This window comes from Lithobates pipiens, unplaced genomic scaffold (genome assembly GCF_037356315.1).
Source record: "Lithobates pipiens isolate NorthernLeopardFrog02 unplaced genomic scaffold, aLitPip1_a1.2 Scaffold_22, whole genome shotgun sequence".
In the NCBI taxonomy this organism is placed as follows: domain Eukaryota; kingdom Metazoa; phylum Chordata; class Amphibia; order Anura; family Ranidae; genus Lithobates; species Lithobates pipiens.
Genome location: NW_027507784.1, coordinates 55,604,545 through 55,626,881, shown reverse-complemented (window position 1 = coordinate 55,626,881; position 22,337 = coordinate 55,604,545). Strand labels below are relative to the sequence as shown.

The window sequence follows — 22,337 nt, the reverse complement described above, 5'->3', positions numbered from 1 at the left end:
CAACTACTTCTGGGTCAGGCCAGGTCCAGAAAACAAAAAAGGGCCATGCCTTTTCCACTTTTGCAGACTGGATCAGAGGTAGCCTGGACAGCAGGGTCCATTCACACCAGACCCCATAGAGCTGACAGTGGTCTGCCCGTGTCTGCCAGCTAGAAATTGAACAGGCAAGGATGTGATCAGCAGGGGATCTGCTATTAGCACCCCTGCTGGCTGGGCTCTGCTGTGTGAAAGGAGCCCAACAGTTCTCTTTAGTTACAGAAAACATTTTCTCTTTAAACATTGCTTCTATTTATTGGGCCGTTATTGTAACTTTGTGTTTGAAGAATAAAATTTAAGCCACATCAGTACAACACAATAAAACACATTATTACCTGGCCGATACCACTGTGGAGTTTTTGGAACGACACCTAGAAAGGTTGAAGCAAAGTATATTACATAATGTAATTTTGTGAAACTATACTACATCATACAAATGTTCTCCAAAGCATAAGGACATTCTTGCTCATCCTTCTATGCAGTAACACACAAGCACTATCTTCTAACAGCTCCCTCAGGATCCTGACCCAGTATGACGGGAAAAAGGACTGACTGCAACAACCACTTACCAGAGCCGTCTTTAGGCATGGCAAAAGGGGCCGCTGCCCTGGGCCCTGTCATTGGTGTGGAGCCCAAAGCAGCTGCCTCATACTTGCCAATTATCCTGGTTTAAATTCCCTTGAAGTTTTAGTCCTGTGCTGCGTCCTGATACTCAGTGTGAAATGCTGCTACTAATGCTGCCCATCTCTCCCCTATTGTTGCGTACAGATGACTAACCTGCGGACCGTGTCTACATGTAAATAAAAAGGCGTTGATATGTAAATAGCGGCAGCATTCATATGTAAATATCTCCAGACCGGAAGCATTCATATGTAAATAGAGGCAACATTCATATGTATATGATGTCATATCCACCATTACCTATACTGAATTCTGCCCACTGGGAGATAAAGGGGCATGCTTGAAAGTCCTGCCTGCAGCTGTGGTCATTAAAGCGGGGTTCCACCCTAAAGTGGAACTTCCGCTGATCTGAACCCTCCCCCCCCTCCGGTGTCACAACTGGCACCTTTCAGGGGGGAGGGGGGTGGAGATACCTGTCAAAGACACTTCCGGGCATAGACTCCCGTATGCGCAGTAGGGAACCGGGAAGTGAAGCCGATTCGCTTCACTTCCTGATTCCCTCACCTAGAATGGTGGTGGCGGCAGCAGCCGAGAGCCGAGCGATCGATCGGCCTCGGCATCGCTGGACCCCGGGACAGGTGAGTGTCCATTTATTAAAAGTCAGCAGCTGTAGTTTTTATAGCTGCTGGCTTTTAATATTTTTTTGTAGGTGGAATCCCTCTTTAAGCCTAACATCAGCCTGTTCGGCAAAGATAAGCAATATGGTGGGGGGGGGGGGGTGTAGTGTGGGGTGTGCAGAGGTAGGCAGAGAAGGAATTACAGTTTGGGTGCACAAGTGAGCAAGGAGGGGGGATGTATAGAGGTAAGGAATATGGGTGCAAAGATGAGCAAAGGAGGCAGGTAGAGTTAAAGGGGTGGAGGGTTGGAGTGGAGAGGATGAGGGAGGTTTGGAGTGCAGAGGTTAGCATGGGTTTTAGGATGCAAAGGTGTACTAACAGGGTGGATAAAGATGTAGGTCGCGTGTAGGGCAGCCCAATTATTTCAATGTGCTGCACTATTCATTAGAAATGCGTAAGAAAGTCCCTAACGCTTTTTCAAAATCACACAGTTGCACAGCACATTTCAGCAGATACGTGAGGGTGTCATTAACAATTAATGGCACTGTTGTGTATCTGCTAAAAGGCAGCAAGTTTCTGTGGTGTCAGGAAAGCGATTTTGCATGCGTTCCACACACACACAAATGTAAACGCAGGCTAATTGTCTTAGTTACGTTGGTGGTCAGTGTAAATCTTCTCATTACATTGGGGCTTGGAGTAGAATCCTTTCATTCACACTAGTGGGCAGTGAGAAGGTCCCCCTTACATTAGTGGTCATTGTAAAACCCTCCTTACATTGGTGGTTACTGTGAATGCTCCTATTACCTCAGTGGTCAGTGTAAATTCCCTTTACATTGGTGGTCATTGTAAATCTTCTCATTACATTGGGGCTTGGTGTGCAATCCTTTTATTCTCACTAGTGGCCAGTGTGATGGCCCCCCTCCTTAAATTGGTGGTTACTGTGAATGCTTCTATTACATTAGTGGTCAGTGCAAACCCCTATTACATTGGTGGCCAGTGTTGAAACTCCTCTTTATATTTGTAGTCGGTAAACAAAAAAAAACAAAAAAAAAAATCAGTATTGCCACTGAGCACACCCTCCCCTGCCACTGATCCCAGGAGTTCTAGGATCCTTAGGAGTTTTCTGTCTATTGATGGGTCCCCTCACCACCCCAGTCCATGGTGTGCAGGCAGGTGGAGAGCAAAATTGCATGGACGGGGGCCCCCAAGAAAATGTTTGCCCAGGGTCCAATCAATATTAAAGATGGCCCTGCCACTGACAGTCGTGAAGAGATTTGCCTTTACTCTTTAGCAGATACTGCAATTCATTTTAACTAAATGTACAGCATATTGTTGCAAAACTGAAGGCTTGTTAAAATGAAAGAAATATAGCAAGTTCACATTTTTACTTTCATTTTACACACTGTAATGCGGCTGCTTGAATACAATAGCCAGCAGGGCAGATTCCTCCATCCACGCTGTTTGACGTTGATGTAGGAAGCTATTGATGTTATTTTGTTCAGCACAAGGGCTGAATGAGAACAATCTAGCCATGTATAGCTATAGAGAGAAGGGTAGATACACACAGGAGTTAAAGTATATGTAAACCCCAACAATGAACTGCTCTTATTTGGTAAATTTTAGTCTGTTAAACATACAACTGAAAGGGTTTTGTTAAACAATTAAAAAAAAAAAAAAAAAAAAAAAAAAACACCAGCTGATATTTCGAGAAATCTTTCGAGCTGATAATTTCGTGTGCTCTCTGTTTTTGAGGACTTACGATTACATTGTTCTTACTGAATACTACAGACCCATGTCGCTCTACGTTTTGGATAATAATAGAGGGGTAGGTATCTATAGTCTGGTATTTGTTGTCCTGATACAGAAAGATGATTCAGTGTTGTCACCGTAGAAGTGTGCTTCTGGCAAAATTACCAGGTAAAATAAAGGGCAAAAAGTAAACCAATGCAACCACCTCATCTAAAGATTGGGAAGCTTGTAATATCCCAATTTATGCTCAGCGTTTCTGCACACGCTAGGGTTGCACCGATACCCAGTATCGGATTCAAATGCTCTGATACCTAAAACCCATACCTTTGAGGTGCCATTTGAGCCCATCCAAAATGAATGGGCTCAGATAGCATGAGATTTGAACAGGAATGCAGCGTGATCCCTTTCTGAATCACATGCGGTTTCCCGCACCACTCCTGTGTGAACCCAGGCTTGTAATAGGGACTTCAGCCTGGGTTCACACAAAAGCGGTGCGGAAGACCGCATGCAATTCAGACAGGAATTAAACCTCTATTCAAATCACATTCGATTCTTTGCAGTGCAATTTAATCCCATTAATTTTGTATGTGTTCAAATCTCATCGCATCAAGATATATATTCTGTATCGACAAGTACTTGATCAAAAGTTTCGGTACTCGTAGAGGGAAAAAAAAAAAAAAAAAAAACCCTCCATACTAATATTAACCTATACGTTTATCAGAAGCATGGCCATCAATGTGTATATTCTGCTCACCTTTGGCAACCTGGCACACCCATTCCAGTTGGGCTTCACAGTGGAATGGCTGCAGGTTGTACTCCTGTTGTGGCAACATTTCAAAATGCCATGTCCAGACATTCCGGTGTATTGGTGCATTAATCTGTTTATTAAAAACATAAAACAAAACAGATGGGCATGTATGCACTTCTAACTTATCAGGTTACTACAGTAAATGGCACACAATCACATGCTGTAATAATTGCATATACATTTTAATAGTTAAAGCAGAAATGTACTCACTCACCTTCTCCTAAAGTGATGCCCTGCAGCGTCATGGTCTGTCATCTTCTACAGTCTTCTGTGTCCCGTGTTGGTCATCTCTGCCCATTGGGTGACTGCTTAAATTTGTTCATGGCAACCAGCTGCATTCTTGGCATCTTACAGATGGCAGGAACAAGCCAGGTTGTACACTGTGCTATGCTACAGACAGTGTATCTGGTTTCTATAACTCTTGGGAAAGATTTCCTTATTTTTTTTAGCATAAGAGACATGCAAAGTCCATCTCCAAGCAATAAAACCACTTCAATACCGGGCCTATTCTAGCACTTCTCTCCATGTAAAAATCATAATTTTTTTTGCTAGAAAATTACTCAGAACCCCCAAACATTATATATGGTTTTTTTTTTAGCAGACACCATAGGGAATAAAATGGCAGTCATTGCAACTTTTTATCTCACACGGTATTGGCGCAATAATTTTTCAAATGCCTTTTTTTGGAAAAAAAAACAATTTCACGAATTAAAAAAAATTACAAAACAGTAAAGTTAGCCCAATTTTTTTTTAGATAATGGGAAAGATTATGTTATGCCGAGTAAATATATACCTAACATGTCACGCTTTAAAATTGCGCACAATCATGGAATGGCGCCAAATTTTGGTACTTAAAAATCTCCATAGGCGATGCTTTACATTTTTTTTACAAGTTACCAGTTTAGAGTTACAGAGGAGGTCTAGTGCTATAATTGTTGCACGCGCTCTAACGCATGCAGCAATAACTCATATGTGTGCTTTGAGCAGCGTTTACATATGTGGGCGAGACTTACGTGGGCGTTTGCTTCTGAGCATGCGCTACCGGGGACAGGGGCGGTTTAATTTTTTTTTTTTATTTACTTAATTTTTTATTTTATTTTTACACTTTAAAATTCTTTTTTTAAATCACTTTTATTCCTATTACAAGGAATGTAAACATCCCTTGTAATAGGAATCATTTGCGACAGGTCCTCTTTATGGAGAGATATGGGGTCAGTAAGACCCCACATCTCTCCTCCAGGCTGGAAAGCATGAGATTGGGAAAAAAAACTGAATTCACCGATCTCATGCTGTCATAACGTCACGCCCGGGCCTCCGACGGTCATAGAGATGACTGGTGACCAACTAGTCACCGGAAATCTCTATCGTCATCATCCGGCGGCTGGCGATTCTTTCTCCGGGCCCCCGATGGCATGGGAGAGCCTGGAGAAGTACCGGATTGCGACGGAAGGGGGGGAGTCCCCTCCCATTGCTGATAAGAACAATCAAGCGGCGGAACTGGCGCTATGATTGTTCTTATCGTGCACAGAATCGCCAGCCAGAAAGATTGATATCTGAATGACGCCTGTAGCTATAGGCATCATTCAGATATCCCCCCACAAACTAGAGGACGTCATTTTACTATTGCCGGGTAATGAAGTGGTTAAAGTGATTGTAAAGTCTTGTTTAAAAAACAAACAAAAAAAAATCATGTTATACTTACCTCTTCTGTGTAGTTGGTTTTGCATAGGGCAGTCCGGATCCTCCTCTTCTCAGGTCCCTCTTCACTGCCCCTGGTCCCTCCCTCCTATCTCTCAGCCAGAAGCTTTTTATAGGGGCACCCGAGCTGAGTCAGAGCTCTGTGTATCCATTCAGGCACGGAGCCCTGACCTGGCCCCATCTCCTTTCTCCCCTGATTGGTTGAATGACTTTGATTGACAGCTGCAGGAGCCAATGGCACAACTGCTGTGTCTCAGCCAATTAGGAGTGTCCCGGATGGCTTAGACATTTGTGGATATCGCTGAAGAGAGGAGGGGTAAGTAATTAGGGGGTGCTGGTACACACAGAAGGTTTTGTATCTTCATGCATAGAGTGCATGAAGATACAACATCTCCTTCCTTTACAACTCCTTTTAAGTGACATTTGATTGTCAAATTCCTGCTTTAATTGTAAACTAGGCAAATGCTTATTGCCCCAATTTATATATTGAATTGTGTGTGAAGCTCCTTTCATTTTATTTTGGTGTGACAATGAAAGGGAGGTATTACCAACTGATATTAGGTGGTTTCTCATCTCACCTCCAATGCAGCGCAGTCACGGAGAAAGTAGTCCTCTTCCTGAAATTCATCCAGTATAGCTGAAGAGATCTTTGAAAAGAAGAAAGTTTATTATTAAGCAATCATATTTGAAAGAGTTGTTATAAAATGTCTCTTGTGGAACTCCACAACAAAGCCACAATGAAACTAATTGACAGAGTCATACTTGTTCTACACTCCCCAACATAAAACTTAAAGTGATTTTATAAAAGGTAAGTTTGTTAAAACAAAACAAACAAAAAAAAAAAAATGTTATACTTACCTGCTCTGTGCAATGATTTTGCAGAACTTTTAGCTGCGGCTTCAGTGGTGGTGAGCAGCCCCTCCCCCTCATCAATGCACCGCCCACCCCTCAATGTCACTGCTGTGCGGTGCCCTCTATCCCGTCAGCCCCCCCCCCCCCCCCCCCACGCAGGGCTAAAGATTTTTGGCTGTAGCTTCGCTGGTGACAGTGCTCCCAACGTCCACTTCTCCCCCCAATCAATGCAGTACTAGGCTAATGAAGCCTGAATGCTGCAGCCCACTGCACTGTGTGCTCTCTTCCACCAGCACCTCCTCCCTTGCCACCAGACAGTGAATGCAGGCATTGGATGCTACTAGGACCGCCATTGTCTCAGCAACCAATGACGCTGGAAAGCAAGGTGCAAGAAATCATGGGATTTTACAACAGTCTTCTGCGAAACCAACTTTGGCTTCACAGACATCTTTGCAGCAGCTCCAGGGAGGCAAGGTGGTTTTTGTATCTCTCTATGGGAGGTCTTTATGGGGGGGGGCACGGATATGAGGGGACATTAAGGGGTGCCGATTAGCGGCGGTTGCTACAGGGGGGCTCATTCACACCATAGTCTCCATTGGTGCCGATATAAGGCGACTCTGAACTAATGGGTGTCTCTAATAGGGGATGCTGACTGCTGATTTAATGGTTGTGCGACTCCATTCCTGCCACTTCCAGCGTATACATGGGCAGGGCAAAGAGGGGGCGCCAAAATGACGTTTTGCCTAGAGTGTCAAAAATCCTTGCACCAGCACTGCACACACTGTGTGGCTCTGCACTGCCCCCGCTCTCTCCTCATTGGCTCACTGGCTGTGACTGACAGCAGCAGGAGCCAATGGCTCCCACTGCTGTGTGAGCCAATGAGGAAAGAGCTACTGCTATCATGCACATCACTGGATTGAGATGCGGCTCAGGTAAGTATAAGGGGGGCTAGGGGGGAGCTGCACCCAGAAGGATTTTACCTTAATGCACAGAATTCATTAAGGTAAAAAAAAAATTGAGCCTAAAGAACTACTTTATGGGTCATGTCACAGTTGCAATCCTGTTGGCAGTGACAATGCAACAGGGACAGGATTTCTCAAAACTGCAATGAAAATACTCAGTTACTAGATCTTCATCTTTATCACCGATGGAAAGGCTGTAGAATGCTCCTTGCTATTAAGAGAAGACTGATGTCTCCTGCATCCAGCCAGTGAGGGAGTGACAAATGGAAACAAATGGACTTTCTCTACCCGGTTTAGTGGTCCTATTCTGGCAAATATAATCCAGCAACAGGGTTTCTTGTGCGATATGGCCCTAAAGGGGTGATGAAGAATTATATGCGATAAATGTATTTTTACAGAAGGTTTACTTACGGGACGGCCGTCACTCCACTCCCAGCTTCCCAAGTTTCTTTTATTCAAGCCGACCCAAATCCACCGCTTTTCACTACAGGTAAAAAAAATAAAAAAAATAAATAAAAGGATTGTAATATAATATTTGGATACCTAGGTTAACAAATACACATACTGCTAATTAATCTTCTTAAGATAAGGTATTTTATAAAAGAAAATATATACCGTGAGTTTGATTTTAAGAACATGTGAAAGTCTTTCATTTCCTGTATATGAGAAAAACTAGTAAGATGGCCCCCAAACTCCTCACAGATTCCTTCAGCTTCCTCCCAGGTTCTTTGCCTTAGTAACCTCTCTTTGTTGAAAACCTGACAAAACAAAAAACATGCATACAGCTTAACCACTTCAAAACCCATTCTGACATTTCTCACATACATGTAAAAACATGCATTTGCATTGCTAGAAAATTACTTTGAACCAAACATTACATTTTTGTTTAAGCAGAGGCCCTGGAGAATAAAATGGTGGTTGTTGAATTTTTTTACGTCACACACAAAATGAGTGAACACAAACAATACAATATATATCTTTTGGTAAAATATAAGTAAATGGATACAAAACATATCACTCTTTAAATCTGCGAATGCCTGTGAAATAGCGACAAACTATGGTACAGTAACATTTTCCATAGGCAATCCTTTAAAAGCCTTTACAGGTTACCAGTTGGTTTCCATGAAGTCTGGATAACAAACACACAGGGTGATATGCAGGATAGTGAAGACTCTGGAAGAAAGGCCGGGCAGCTCCTGTGAGGATGTCCAGCAAAGATCTCGGCAGAGCTATGGTATAGGTAGGTATATTGAATTTAAATATAGTACAAGACAATAGGGGGAAGATCTAATGAGCGCTGAAATTGAAGCACATTAGATAACAAAAAAGCTCCGTATGAGGAAGAGGGACCACTTAGCATAAAGTGCAATAAACAAAACATATGAAAGCGTAAATACAAAATACATACTTTGTAGCAATACATTCCTGATCCGGAGAACCAGCCATCAGGACAAGTGGTGACATTGGGTTTTTGAATATCTTCTTCTTGGGCAGATCCAATGCCTTTCTTACATATAGACCGAGCTTTAAATTGCTTACAGTCTTTGACCTCCCATTTCCCAAGAGAGTCCCCTCCTCCAGACATGGCGACACATCCTCCAGAAAAAGCTGAAAAAACAGGAATAAAAATGTGTGGCACAAAAATATATATTCATTTTTTTTCCTTTCACATGTCAAAATGCATTTTTGGCCTAAAGAATAATTCTACCCACAAAAAAACATTATATATATATATATATATATATATATATATATATAGCAAATATATATTTTTATAATAATATACACATTAACACATTAAATGCATGCATACACGTTCATACACTTTTTTGTGGAGACCAAATCCAGACTCTTCCAGTGGATCAGTTCTAAGGGCCCATTCATAGCATATGTGTTAAGCTGGGCAGTGGTGCCCAATGCAGTCCCATACATAGACAAGGCAATTTGCCTCATGTCCTATTGTTTACACCAACACCCTGCATTGGTGTGTGCTGAAAAAAAATTTAAAAGTAGGAGGACATGCTGCATTTTTACACATCGCAGTGTGCCGTGACACACTACACCACATTACGACACACTGCTGTTCCCTAAAGCTTCATGAAATGCCAATTTATGATATTTCACTTAACTTCAATAAAAAAAAAAGTGTAAAAAAGGTAAATAAAATAGTGCAAAGCTATTAGTGTTTTGCACCGCATCTACACAACACACATCAATGAGCAAGTGTTACACAGAGCATAACGGACAGGTGCTGGTGTGAATGGGCCTTAATAGCCATCTATTGCTGAATGCAGAAGGTCACTGTTATGTAGCACTGATCTACTGCTGTAGTGAGAAAAGGTTGAAAGGGCTGCAAACCGCACAAAAGATGCAGCACGCAGGACTTTTAAAAACGCACCACACCCACAGCGCAGCGGTGTAAAAAGTCCCATAGGATTTAAAAGGGAAATATTTTTTTTTTCCAAGGTAAATGCAGCAAAAAATGTATCAGTGTGACAGGGGCCTTAGACTGAGTGCTGAGAACTGCTATAGTTTTCTAAGATTATACTATAAAAACTATACCGAAGAAAAAGGCAAAAACTAATATCAGTGGTGGCCGGTCCATATGGGTGCAGTCCCCCTAGCGAGCACCGTCTGTGTGGCCGTGCACTGTGAGGCGTGCTGGACCAACAGGTCTCTACCAGGTCCATCACTCCCTCACAAGCACGTGACCACAGCTGAGGCCCCAACTGGCCTATTTTATATTGTCCGCGGGGAGCAGAGCTCTACCAGCAAATCGGATTCCTGCCTCAGCACAAGAGGCCCAAGAACGGGTCAACACAGAAGAGTGGCGCCGGGCACCAGGGGAGTCGTGATTGCTGGAGGGCTGAGCCCGTAGGGTAAGTGCGGACCTGGAGGGGCCCACCCGCATCCACCCAAAATCCTCCAGCACCAGCAGCCACTGTTTACTAATGGGGAAGGATTAGAACCTCTAACTTTTTCACTTTCATTTATTTTTATCAGAAAGATTTGTCCCAGTTTCAGAATCACACATCGATCACATAAGTTTAACACCTCTAACAAAATGTTTTATCGCTTTCTGTGTCCTGTTATGTAGATTTTTCCTCATTTGCTATGCTGATGACAGTTGGTCAAAAGGACAGGATATAAATCCAATGGGGACACAGAGATTAGGATCTGACCAAGGATTTATTGCTTCCCCAAAAACAAATGACTAAAGCTCTAATTTAAACCAACTTAGTGGTCACTTTACCTGGCTCATGAGTGTTCCAGTTGGAATAGGAGAGGTCTTTTTTCCCGCCTGCAGTTTGCCAATAATAATCTCCGGACTTATTAGTGTCCATTAAATTTGTCCAGAAGTACCGTCCTTCAGAATTAGATTGTTCTCTCATTAGGCTGTTCAGGAATTCCTGTTCAAATCTAAACAGTGATAATAAAACATGTCAACTCAGAGTATGCATAACCAAATACCAAAAGTGTTATCATACAGGAGGAGAATTGGGAGTTGTCAATGAGAAATGAAAGTTCTATATAATAGGGGTCCCAAAAGTTCCTATACATAATACACTAACATTATATCTATATACACCATACACACACGGGCCCAACCCACTAATGGATAATCTTAAAGTTTCTCAGATTTAGGCAAACTGATTTAATCTGAATCAGTATTCACAATTTTTTTCCTAGCAAAAGACATGACTGAATTGATGACGAGAATTTGAAAGGACCCTTAGAGGTTAGCAACACAGCAGAGAATTTCTGATAGACCCAAAATGAACAACAGGAACTGGGGACTGCCTGTAGCTTAAAGAGGCACCTGAAGTACCTTACACCCAAAGCCATCATCAGATGAGGCAGAAACGTCCACGTGGTAGAACTTGTGAACAGAAGACCAGACGGCAGCCTTACAAATCTGGGAAACCATTGCCTGATACTGAAAAGCCCAAGAGACGTTCACAGATTTAGTGAAACAAGACTAATGTAGAATGACAAAAGGAAATCAGCCGAATCACATTCAGGAAATGGGTGGACAAAGGGCTGGGAACAATGTCCTGGTTAAGCTGTAAGGCATAGACTTCCTTAAGTAAGGAGGAAAGACTTGGGCCACAACGCCATCTTGTCCCTATGCAACACTAAAAAGGGTCCCTTGCAGTGCATCTGAACTGGAAGCCTTATCTTGCAGGGGAAACGGTTACCTGAAAAACAACCACTTAAGTGAGAGTAGATAGGAATGTCTCGAGTGCGTTTGAATGGTGGAATCCGAAGAGCCAAGAGAACCAGACTGGGATCCCATGGGATCCTCAGAGAACAGCCGGGGGAGCCACATGGGAGGCCTACTGCACAAAGATCTTAATCAAACAATGAGGCCAGCAGTCTCTAATACAAACTAAAAAGAGCAGAGACATGATGTTTGATGCTGCTGAATGCCAAACACTAATCTAGACAACTGCTGGAAGCACAGGATTCACGCCATAGAAAAACAATACCAAGTGAAGTACGTTTTCCATGTCCAATAATAGACTTGTAAAAAATAGACTAGCCTTAAGCGTGGTAGGAGACACGCTTAGTGAAGCCCCGGTCCCCTATAACATCAGCTTCAACAGAAGCTAGAAGTCTTACCAAGTTGGTTAACATAACAGCCTGGGTCAACCTGGAGTAACGAGAAACAATGCAATGTCCTTCATGTTAAGCCTGCAAAGCAGACCAGGCAGAAGTTTCAGTGGAGGAAGGGCAAAGATCAGAGTATACTGATCTCACCGAGACACCAAAGCAATGGATCCTGTCCAGTTTGTTGATGAACTTGGAGGTCCACATCAGATACCCCTCGCCTGTACAACAGGTGCTGGAACAAATCCAGATCAAGAGGCCACTCTTCCAATTCCAGACATCGCTGCAGCAAGACTTATGGTTTCTTCCTAATGCTTAATCTAGATCAGATTTCTCCCAACAGGTTGGTCCAAGGAAGGGACAGCCTCACCTAGAACCAGTTTACTAGGCCTTGTTAAGGTTCTCTCACCTACAAATGCTGGCAGAACTCTACTAGGATTTCTGTTATTCTATGCCAGGAAGGCTATTACTCTTCATTGGAAAAAGCCGAGCTCCCTCAATTGATTTTTGGGAACAGCTGATCAATTCACAATTATCACTATACAAAGGAACACATATACACAGAGAACAGAGTTCTGGCTAGTGGGACATAAGTCCATCAATGACCTCAGTGTCAAATAGGCACCATTCATTGTGGTGTCCTGTGATTGAAGGGTCTGATCCCATAGTGAACCAGTTTACCACCCGCAATATGTACATAATATTCCTCACTATGATGGCCTTGATCAGGATACCGTAGTACACACCCTCCTTTTTACAGATATCAGCAGCTATTTTGTACAGTTGCTAGCTGTCAAACCCAGCAATCCCTGATACCTTTGATCCTCACTTACAAACAGGAACCTAATCAGAGTGGTTTTCTGATCAAGAGATTGCCATGTCATCTACGATAGTGATCACATGCAAGCTGAGGAATAAAAAAATAGTTTCAGCTACCAGAAGCTGCTGAAAGCAACATGCGTCGGTTGCAATTGTCTGACACAATTATAGCATAAGAAAAAAATTAGTATGGCCTTTAGCAGCCCTTGCATAAGGAAAATTTTATAATGTATATATATTATACACACACACACACACACACACAGTATAGATTTCTTTTATTACCGGTTTTTAATTGTAAGATTGCATTTTTCATCAAACACGACTTCACTTTTTTTGACGAGGTAGCAGTATTCTCCGTGTCTTCTCCAGTTCTACAGACAAAAAAAAAAAAAAAAAAAATAAGAAATGTCAGAATTCTGAGATTTACAGTAACGCAAATTCTATATTTGCAATCAGGGTTCCACCCATATTTAGTAACATGTTCCAGCAGATGCAGTCATTCTCCCTCCCCAGTGACAGCAGGCGGGCATCTTTGTCAGGCACTCGCTGTCACTCTTAAAATAATTTGACCGTGCGGGGCCCGCGTCATTTATTCACAGTCCTCTGCGAATGGGAAACTACAAGTCCTGACAGCATTTGCGGCCATTGACTTGTAGTTCTCAATGAACTACCACGGGACTGTTGAGTGCTGTGTTAGTTCATGCATTCATGGAGTATCTGTTTGCCCGTACAAGGTACAGGCACACAGGTACACTGACAGGTCTGCAGGAGCCCTGCATGGTACCAGCAATCTGCTGATTGCTGGGGCATTGTTTTACAGGCTTCCAAAACAAAAACATTGTAAATGCAAATTGTTTTATCTGCAAAAAAAGTGCATTTATTATTTTTTGTTAAAAGGTGAACTTATCCTTTAAGGATAGTTTCATAGGACTGGAACATAATAGTTAGCCCAGAAGTCTAGAACTCTAGTTAAGGAATGCAAATAAGAGGGTCACAAAAACAGGTTTTCTGGGTAATAAACACCCAGCAGTCCCTGTTTAAGTAAATACTTTTAGGCTGCTTTCACACCGATCGGCTTTTTTAAACATAAGAAAAACGCGTGACAATGTAGTCCTATAGAAAAAACGGATCCATTGCGGGTCCGCTGCGTTTAGTAAAATCCTGCTTGCTGCATTTTTGGTGCAGTAAAAATACAGCGCCAAAAGCATCTACCTGTTGAAATGTATAGAAAACGTGGCAAAAACGCATCAAAAACACACCCACGGTTACATGTTTGATGCAATTTTTGAGTCACGTGTCCTGTGAAAAACACACCGCAAGTATCGTTAAAAATGTAAAAACATATGCGTAGTTTTTTTTTTTTTCACAGATCAGTGTGAAAGTGCACTTACTATTCTAAGCTCAAAATGGCTGGCAAGGCAACTTTAGGCTGTGTATTGATAGGAGACTCTTTACTCTACTGATGAACAGAAACAGCTTTCACGTTTACCTCCCTTGTCAGTAGAGAATAGCACCTATCAGCAGCAGACAATGCACAACATTTAACATTTGCGTCAAACAGTGCTTTTCTTATTCTTAGTAGAGCTCTTTATTTATAGAAGGGGTTTACCTTTTATTTATATATTAAAAAAATAAAATAAATGCACATCTTTTTGCAGGTATTTGCATTTAGTATTTTTGTACGTTGGAGACTTTAAAGCATTGCACCTGCGATCAACAGATCGCAAGTGCAATGCCAGGATCCTGCAGACTCTCAGTATGGTGGCGGCCCATATCTCTGATACGGGTAGAAGGTTAGACCCCTTTCACACTACCAGCATTTTTCAGGAGCTACGGCGCTAAAAATAGAGCCTGTATAGCGTCTGAAAAAAGCGTCTCCCTTCATTCCAGTGTGAAAGCCTAAGGGCTTTCACACTGAATGAATGAATGAATGAATGAATGAATGAATGAATGAAATACGTGTATAGCGCGCAATGCGAACTGAATCGCCTCTAGGCGCTGACACTGGAGCGGTGCTCTGGCAGGGCGTCGCAAAAAGTCCTGCCAGCAGCTTCTTTGGAGCAGTGAACTCTACGCTGTTTGTAAATTGTGACAGCGGGTTTGGAGAGAAGATCCCTGCTTGCGGTCATGGGGGGGGGGTTGGAACCTGTAAGATGTTCCAAAGGTAAACTTTAACCTCTACACATTCCCCATAGTCAAAACCACTTTTTTTTCCACTATTTGGCCAATAAAACAATTTAGAGCAAAATAATTCGTCTTTTTTTAGAGGATAGGAAAAAAAAAAAAAAAACACAAAACCATAAAATGTAGAAAAAGACGAATTTGGAGAAGGAGTACTGTGGTCTCCCAATCAAAAGTCTTTAAGATAACATGATAAAAAGCTTTTAACGTTACAAAAAATATTTGGCATGTAAAATGTCAGTATATACCTCATCCTGTGGGCACCCAGAGTCTGACGTTGTATTAATCTTTGTTTTTCCAGGCCTCTTGCATATAGAAGTAGATTTTTCTGTGCAGTTCCTAACATGCCATCGTCCAGTCTGGCAGAAAGTACAAAGGGTTTGTTACCAAGCAATGCAAAATATTTGTGCACAATTCTTTTATATGTACAAAGTTTGTGGGGATATCTACTATAAACCTGCCAGACTCTCCACATCGAGGGTGGGCTTGCCCACACAAGTATTATCAATGTCTTGTCTATCATTATTACTGCAATAAAAACTGGAAACAAACTATATATAGAGGGGGCAATCCTAAAGGAAATCAATCACAAGTAAAATGTGCATGTTGCAAAGACAGATCATCATAAGAAATCGTACCGTCCCTGAGAAGGACACACAGCTTGGGGTAACGTTGAATGGAGGAAGGGGCTCATTTTGATCCCAATATGTAAAATGTGCTTCTGTTCCATCAGACCATTTAAACAGATGAGGGAATGACTCACTCCGAAAGCCCGACCACACGTTTTCGTTTTCTATCAAAAATAAATAAATGTACAGGAGTAATAAATGAATAGAGAAATAGCAACAGAAAGACAGAACAGCAACTACCCAGTATAGGTGTTAGAATCACTACCATGTCTTTGTGCCAGTTGTACTATTAAAAATCACCACATGCCAGTTCTACTTTGCTTACTATGGTCACTGACACTTTTAAGTATAACCAAGACCCCTTTCACACTGGGGCGCTTTTCACGTGTTTTTGCTCTTAAAATAGTGCCTGCAAAGCACCTCTCAATCCACCCCACTGTGAAAGCCTGAGTGCTTTCACACTGGGGTGGTGCAGTAGCAGGGCGGAAAAAAAAGTCCTGCAAGCAGCATTTTTTGCACGGTGCGGAAGTGGTGAATACACCCCTCCCCCCCAGCCATTGAAATCAATGGGCACCACTGCCAAAGCGCATGCAAAGTGCTTCGGCAGCGGCACTTTGCAGGCGTTTTTAAGCCTTTACTCGGGTGCAAACTGGGGTTAAAAGCATTCCACTAGCGGCCAAAAAGCGCCACTATAACAGCAGTAAAGTGCCATTAAAATTTGCAGTGCTTTACCGCTAACAAACCCCCCCGTGTGAAAGTAGCCTAAAAGCAAAATTTTTTTTTCAGTTTTCGACAGAGTGGAGATGTATAAGAGCATCTTTTTTTTCTGCTGTCTATGCCCCGGTAGCGAGATTCTCTCTACCTATTTGTCCTGTTTACCATTACCATTGAAAGTTAAAGAAAGTCCCAAATTTTGAGTTGTCCCAAGAAAGGTAAAGTTGGCCGGTTCAGCAGGGACCAGCCAAGATCAGAACAGTGGATCCGATAGGCTGATTGTACCTGATCAATCAACTTGGGTACAACCAGCCTGTTGTATTTTTCAGGCAATTATTGCCAGCGAGATAGCTTTATGGGATGGATTCCCCCCATCAACACCGACTCTGTTGAATGGGGAATCCATCAATTTTCTTTCCTGCAAAATTGCTCTATCTATGGCTGGCTTTATAGAGAGGGAAATTAGCTCTGGTGACCTTGCAGGAATTTGCTTTCAATTCTTAATTTGGCTTTGAGATGGGAAGTGAAGGTAAATCCCCACAACGGGACACAGAAAAAACTGACAGGGGTTACAACCCTCCTTTACTCTTTCCCACATGAAGAAAAAAAAAAAAAAAAAAGTTTGTAAAAGGTTTCCCACACATTATTTTTTTTTTGTCCCATCCACAGTAGGGGGTTTTATTTTTGGAAACACCAAACACCATTCTGATCTGAAACACGAAAACCAACAAAAACGATAACGCAAGTAGTATTATCAGCATGTATTATTTACTAATCAGATTTAGGAATTTAATTTCAATGGCCTCAATTTTTTTACTGTACCTAAAGTAGATGGAAAGCAATTATACTGTATATAGAATGTACTAAATGCTGTCAGTCTCACATGTTTACAACAGACACATTTATTTCTTGTTATCTGTGGTCAATTAATCGCTATATCTGCCTTTTGGTCTTTAATCAGAGCGGACGGTGCTTTTCCTGAGGACAAATGTCAGGGAAGTGACATCACCCCTTCAGACGGCACTACAGAAAAGCACTGAGATGGAGGAGCTATATGACGACATGCGTATGAGAATTCAGACAGAGCGATGCACTGACAGCACATGCAAAGCTAATGAAGTAGCTGAGCTTCCAGGTCCAAACTATGCTAAAAGGAGGAAGTTAGCTATTTGCAAGGCAGCGACATTGTGATGTCAGCCTGGAAAACAGGCCGAGGCATATTGGGCAGGATCAACAGATAATATATTTAAAACAAGTTGTGATTTAACATATTGAGATACACTTTCTTTCCACAGTCTTTGAATGAATTTTGCCTGGAGAACCATATTAAAGGTTTATTCTTAAAATATTAAATGTTTTTTTTTTTTGTGGTAGTAAACCCCGATGGTCATTTTTACCTACAGGTAAGCCTATAATAAAGCTTACCTGTAACTAAAATGAATATCTCTTAAATGTACACTGTTTAGGAGATAGTCATCCTGCATGCAGCCAGTGACATCACTGGCGGCATGCGCTCTGAAGGTCCAACATACCTTGCCAGAATTTCAGAGGTTCATGTCGGAACCGAGGGCTCTCACGCGAATGAAGTCATCACGGCTCTGTCCAATCACATAACCAGAGAGCGTGAGCCCGAAAGACAGACAGGGGGAACATGTCAGCTCTCTCAGCGGTGATAGTAAAGGCTTTGTTCCAAGTTTAGTATTTCATAATGTGCTAGTATGCAATGCAAACTAGCACATTATGCCATTGCCTTGAAGGTATTTGTGTTTTTTTTTCACAACATCTGTGGTTTACAACCACTTTAAATAATAAACATGTTATACAGTGATGTGCAATGGTTTTGCACAAAACAGCCCGAGCCTCCTCCTCTCAGGTCCCTCGCCGATGCTCTTGGCCCCTACCTCCTGAATGGCTCTGCATTTCCATTCACTACCCTCATTGGCTCACTGGCTGTAATTGACAGCAACAGGAGTCAATGGCCCCCACTGCTGTCTCAGCCAAAGTGGAGGGCGAGTCCCTGGAGAGGTGAGGCTCTTGAGCAGATCAATGGATCAATATGGGGCTCGGGTAAGTATTATGTTGTGGGGGGGGGGGGGGGGCAGCTGCACAGAGAAGACTTTTTACCTTCATGCATAGGATGCATGAAGGTAAAAACCTTGAGCCTTTAGAACCACTTTAATCTTCGTTATCTTGACTTTTGTTACTATAGGATTTATAAACCTCATAAAGTGGATCCTTTACACATTACAATCTACTGGAATGCTTGAACTTTAGTTGCAACACTGAACAAAGTCACCACAGCCATGTTACATACCACTTTGAAACTTTGTGACCACTAACTCGACATCCGCAAGAGAGTGCAGGCTGATCAAACTTCCATTTTCCTTTTGGCAAGAAAGTTCAGCACCCTCCCAATTGTCTGGCTGCTGCTGGAGGTAACAAAATCCATTGTAGGCTGTCCAGTTTCCATCACATGTAGTCTCTGAGAAATGCCAATAATCTGCAGATTGTAGTAAGAAAATGACAATTAAAATGGATATGTGACATAACTAGCTGTTAAAATGTGGCAATGAAACTGTTCTGAAAATGTTAAAAAGGGAAAGAAATACCATAGCACAATCAGAACGCAAGTGGGGTCATGAACGGGAACTGTAGTGACCACATGAGATGACGCACAAAAATTGAAGGTTAAGTGAATAAAAAATAAATAAATACATTTAATTACAGGTCCTTCTCAAAAAATTAGCATATTGTGATAAAGTTCATTATTTTCTGTAATGTACTGATAAACATTAGACTTTCATATATTTTAGATTCATTACACACAACTGAAGTAGTTCAAGCCTTTTCTTGTTTTAATATTGATTATTTTGGCATACAGCTCCTGAAAACCCAAAAATCCTATCTCAAAAAATTAGCATATTTCATCCGACCAATAAAAGAAAAGTGTTTTTAATACAAAAAAAGTCAACCTTCAAATAATTATGTTCAGTTATGCACTCAATACTTGGTCGGGAATCCTTTTGCAGAAATGACTGCTTCAATGCGGCGTGGCATGGAGGCAACCAGCCTGTGGCACTGCTGAGGTGTTATGGAGGCCCAGGATGCTTCGATAGCGGCCTTAAGCTCATCCAGAGTGTTGGGTCTTGCGTCTCTCAACTTTCTCTTCCCAATATCCCACAGATTCTCTATGGGGTTCAGGTCAGGAGAGTTGGCAGGCCAATTGAGCACAGTAATACCATGGTCAGTAAACCATTTACCAGTGGTTTTGGCACTGTGAGCAGGTGCCAGGTCGTGCTGAAAAATGAAATCTTCATCTCCATAAAGCTTTTCAGCAGATGGAAGCATGAAGTGCTCCAAAATCTCCTGATAGCTAGCTGCATTGACCATGCCCTTGATAAAACACAGAGGACCAACACCAGCAGCTGACATGGCACCCCAGACCATCACTGACTGTGGGTACTTGACACTGGACCTCAGGCATTTTGGCATTTCCCTCTCCCCAGTCTTCCTCCAGACTCTGGCACCTTGATTTCCGAATGACATGCAAAATTTGCTTTCACCCGAAAAAAGTACTTTGGACCACTGAGCAACAGTCCAGTGCTGCTTCTCTGTAGCCCAGGTCAGGCGCTTCTGCCGCTGTTTCTGGTTCAAAAGTGGCTTGACCTGGGGAATGCGGCACCTGTAGCCCATTTCCTGCACACGCCTGTTCACGGTGGCTCTGGATGTTTCTACTCCAGACTCAGTCCACTGCTTCCGCAGATCCTCCAAGGTCTGGAATCGGTCCTTCTCCACAATCTTCTTCAGGGTCCGGTCACCTCTTCTCGTTGTGCAGCGTTTTCTGCCACACTTTTTCCTTCCCACAGACTTCCCACTGAGGTGCCTTGATACAGCACTCTGGGAACAGCCTATTCGTTCAGAAATTTCTTTCTGTGTCTTACCCTCTTGCTTGAGGGTGTCAATGATGGCCTTCTGGACAGCAGTCAGGTCGGCAGTCTTACCCATGATTGCGGTTTTGAGTAATGAACCAGGCTGGGAGTTTTTAAAAGCCTCAGGAATCTTTTGCAGGTGTTTAGAGTTAATTAGTTGATTCAGATGATTAGGTTAATAGCTTGTTTAGAGAACCTTTTCATGATATGCTAATTTTTTGAGATAGGAATTTTGGGTTTTCATGAGCTGTATGCCAAAATCATCAATATTAAAACAAGAAAAGGCTTGAACTACTTCAGTTGTGTGTAATGAATCTAAAATATATGAAAGTCTAATGTTTATCAGTACATTACAGAAAATAATGAACTTTATCACAATATGCAAATTTTTTGAGAAGGACCTGTATATGGGGGGCACTTGTAGCCACTTTCTCTATTTTACAGAAGCGGGTGTATAAGGTGGTAATTGTGCACTGCCAACAGCACCCCACTGGATTGCGGTTATCCATTCAAGAGACGGGATTTTTGACCATTTAACATTCAGTGCACATGACACTAGTGTAGTGGTGTAAACGGGGCACATAGTAAACAATAGTTTTATTTGTGCTCTTGAAGTGTCAGTTTCAGAAAAACACACATCTTTGGCCATGGTGTGAATGGGGTTTAAAAGTGCAGAACTTAACAACTGCATTCATCTTCATATCTTTTTGCGTTTTTTTTGTAGCTCCAGTGTACAACTGAAGTGTACTTGCATTTGCCTTACGCAGATAACCGCAGCTCTCAGCAAGGGGACACTGAAAACAATGGATTGCAACATTTCTGCATCCAAGGTTATCCAAGTCACCCTGCCTTTTTATGCACTGCAGAACAGAAATGAAATACATTCCTTTAAAACTTGAGGGAAAAAAAAAAAAAAAATAGGGAGGTGGGGGAACAGTGCCTTGTGTGGTAAAACGCGCAAGGTGCCATCTTCCAAAGCCTGCCCAGTGTGATTACAGCACTCGGAGAAAAATTTTAACTTTTTTCTGCATGTGGTGGGAACCGGGCCTTAAAGGCCAAGTTCGCCTTTCTGAACATGCTACACCTGTATGTAGGGTGAAACATGTTCAGCATGCACACCCCCTCCCAAGACAGAGAGCACCCGCTGTCACAATTGGAAAACAGCACAGCCGTGCGGGGGCCATAACCAAACACAGCAGTGTCATTCATGGTTTCCTGTTAATGAATAGACTACAAGTAGGGCTGAAACGATTAATCGATATTATCGATAATAATCAATAATGAAAATCGTTGTCAACGATTTTCATTATCTATTAGTTGGTGCGCACCATGCGATCCGCGGAGCGGTCTGTGGCCGCGGCCCTAGGAAAAGGCTGCGGCTACGGCCTCGCTCCGGAGCAGGCAGCCATCTTGGTACACCCGGCGGCGGCGAGCTGCGCGCTGACGTCACCCCCTGCACAAGTTGTTCAGCCTGTGTCAGCCCAAGTGAAGGAATTCTGGAGGAGTCACGCTGGATGCCTTGCCTGCCCTTATTCAAAACTTCTTTTATGCAGGTACCACTACATCTATTACCTAATCGAACCTAATAACTAACTACTATCTATTAGATAGTAGTTAGTTATTATCTAATCCTATCCAAGCCTTTCCACTTGCTCGGCACAGCCACATTGTTTATTTAAATAAAAAGTATAACACTATCTCCCCCCCAATAAAATGCAGCTTATTACAAGCATAAAAACATAGCATATCACTGATGATTTGCGCCAATAGGCGTCATCCCGGGACTCATCACGGCGGTCTGTTTGGAGGAACTTTGATCGGTGATGAGCTTGGCGCAAATCATCAGTGTCAGTGATATGCTGACTATGTTTTTATGCTTGTAATAAGCTGCATTTTATTGGGGGGGAGATAGTGTTATACCTTTTATTATGGGGGGGGGGGGGGGGGGAAATAGTGTTATTTTTTTTTGGCTGATCTGAAGATTTATCCGATCCGTGACTCTGATCCGATCCGTGAGTTTTTTGATCCGTTGCACCCCTAGTCCGCACCTTTCCCCCTGCCGGTCCCTTAGAATCCTGTGTATCCTCCTGTGTCCTACGCATGCACCA

At 42.4% G+C, this 22,337-nt stretch overlaps 1 protein-coding gene across 1 annotated transcript in view; it reads right to left on the bottom strand.

The window, feature by feature from the left end:
- LY75 (lymphocyte antigen 75) overlaps positions 1–22,337 on the bottom strand; it is a 200,633-nt gene that overhangs the window by 88,100 nt on the left and 90,196 nt on the right. Inside the window, exons 8-18 of the mRNA XM_077447606.1 lie at positions 18,615–18,800; positions 15,596–15,750; positions 15,206–15,316; positions 13,059–13,147; positions 10,597–10,763; positions 8,752–8,951; positions 7,959–8,101; positions 7,755–7,827; positions 6,108–6,176; positions 3,778–3,901; positions 372–407 (exon numbers count right to left, since the gene is read on the bottom strand). Of these exons, the coding sequence (XP_077303732.1) occupies positions 372–407; positions 3,778–3,901; positions 6,108–6,176; positions 7,755–7,827; positions 7,959–8,101; positions 8,752–8,951; positions 10,597–10,763; positions 13,059–13,147; positions 15,206–15,316; positions 15,596–15,750; positions 18,615–18,800 (1,353 nt within the window). The remainder of the gene's footprint in view (positions 1–371; positions 408–3,777; positions 3,902–6,107; positions 6,177–7,754; positions 7,828–7,958; positions 8,102–8,751; positions 8,952–10,596; positions 10,764–13,058; positions 13,148–15,205; positions 15,317–15,595; positions 15,751–18,614; positions 18,801–22,337) is intronic.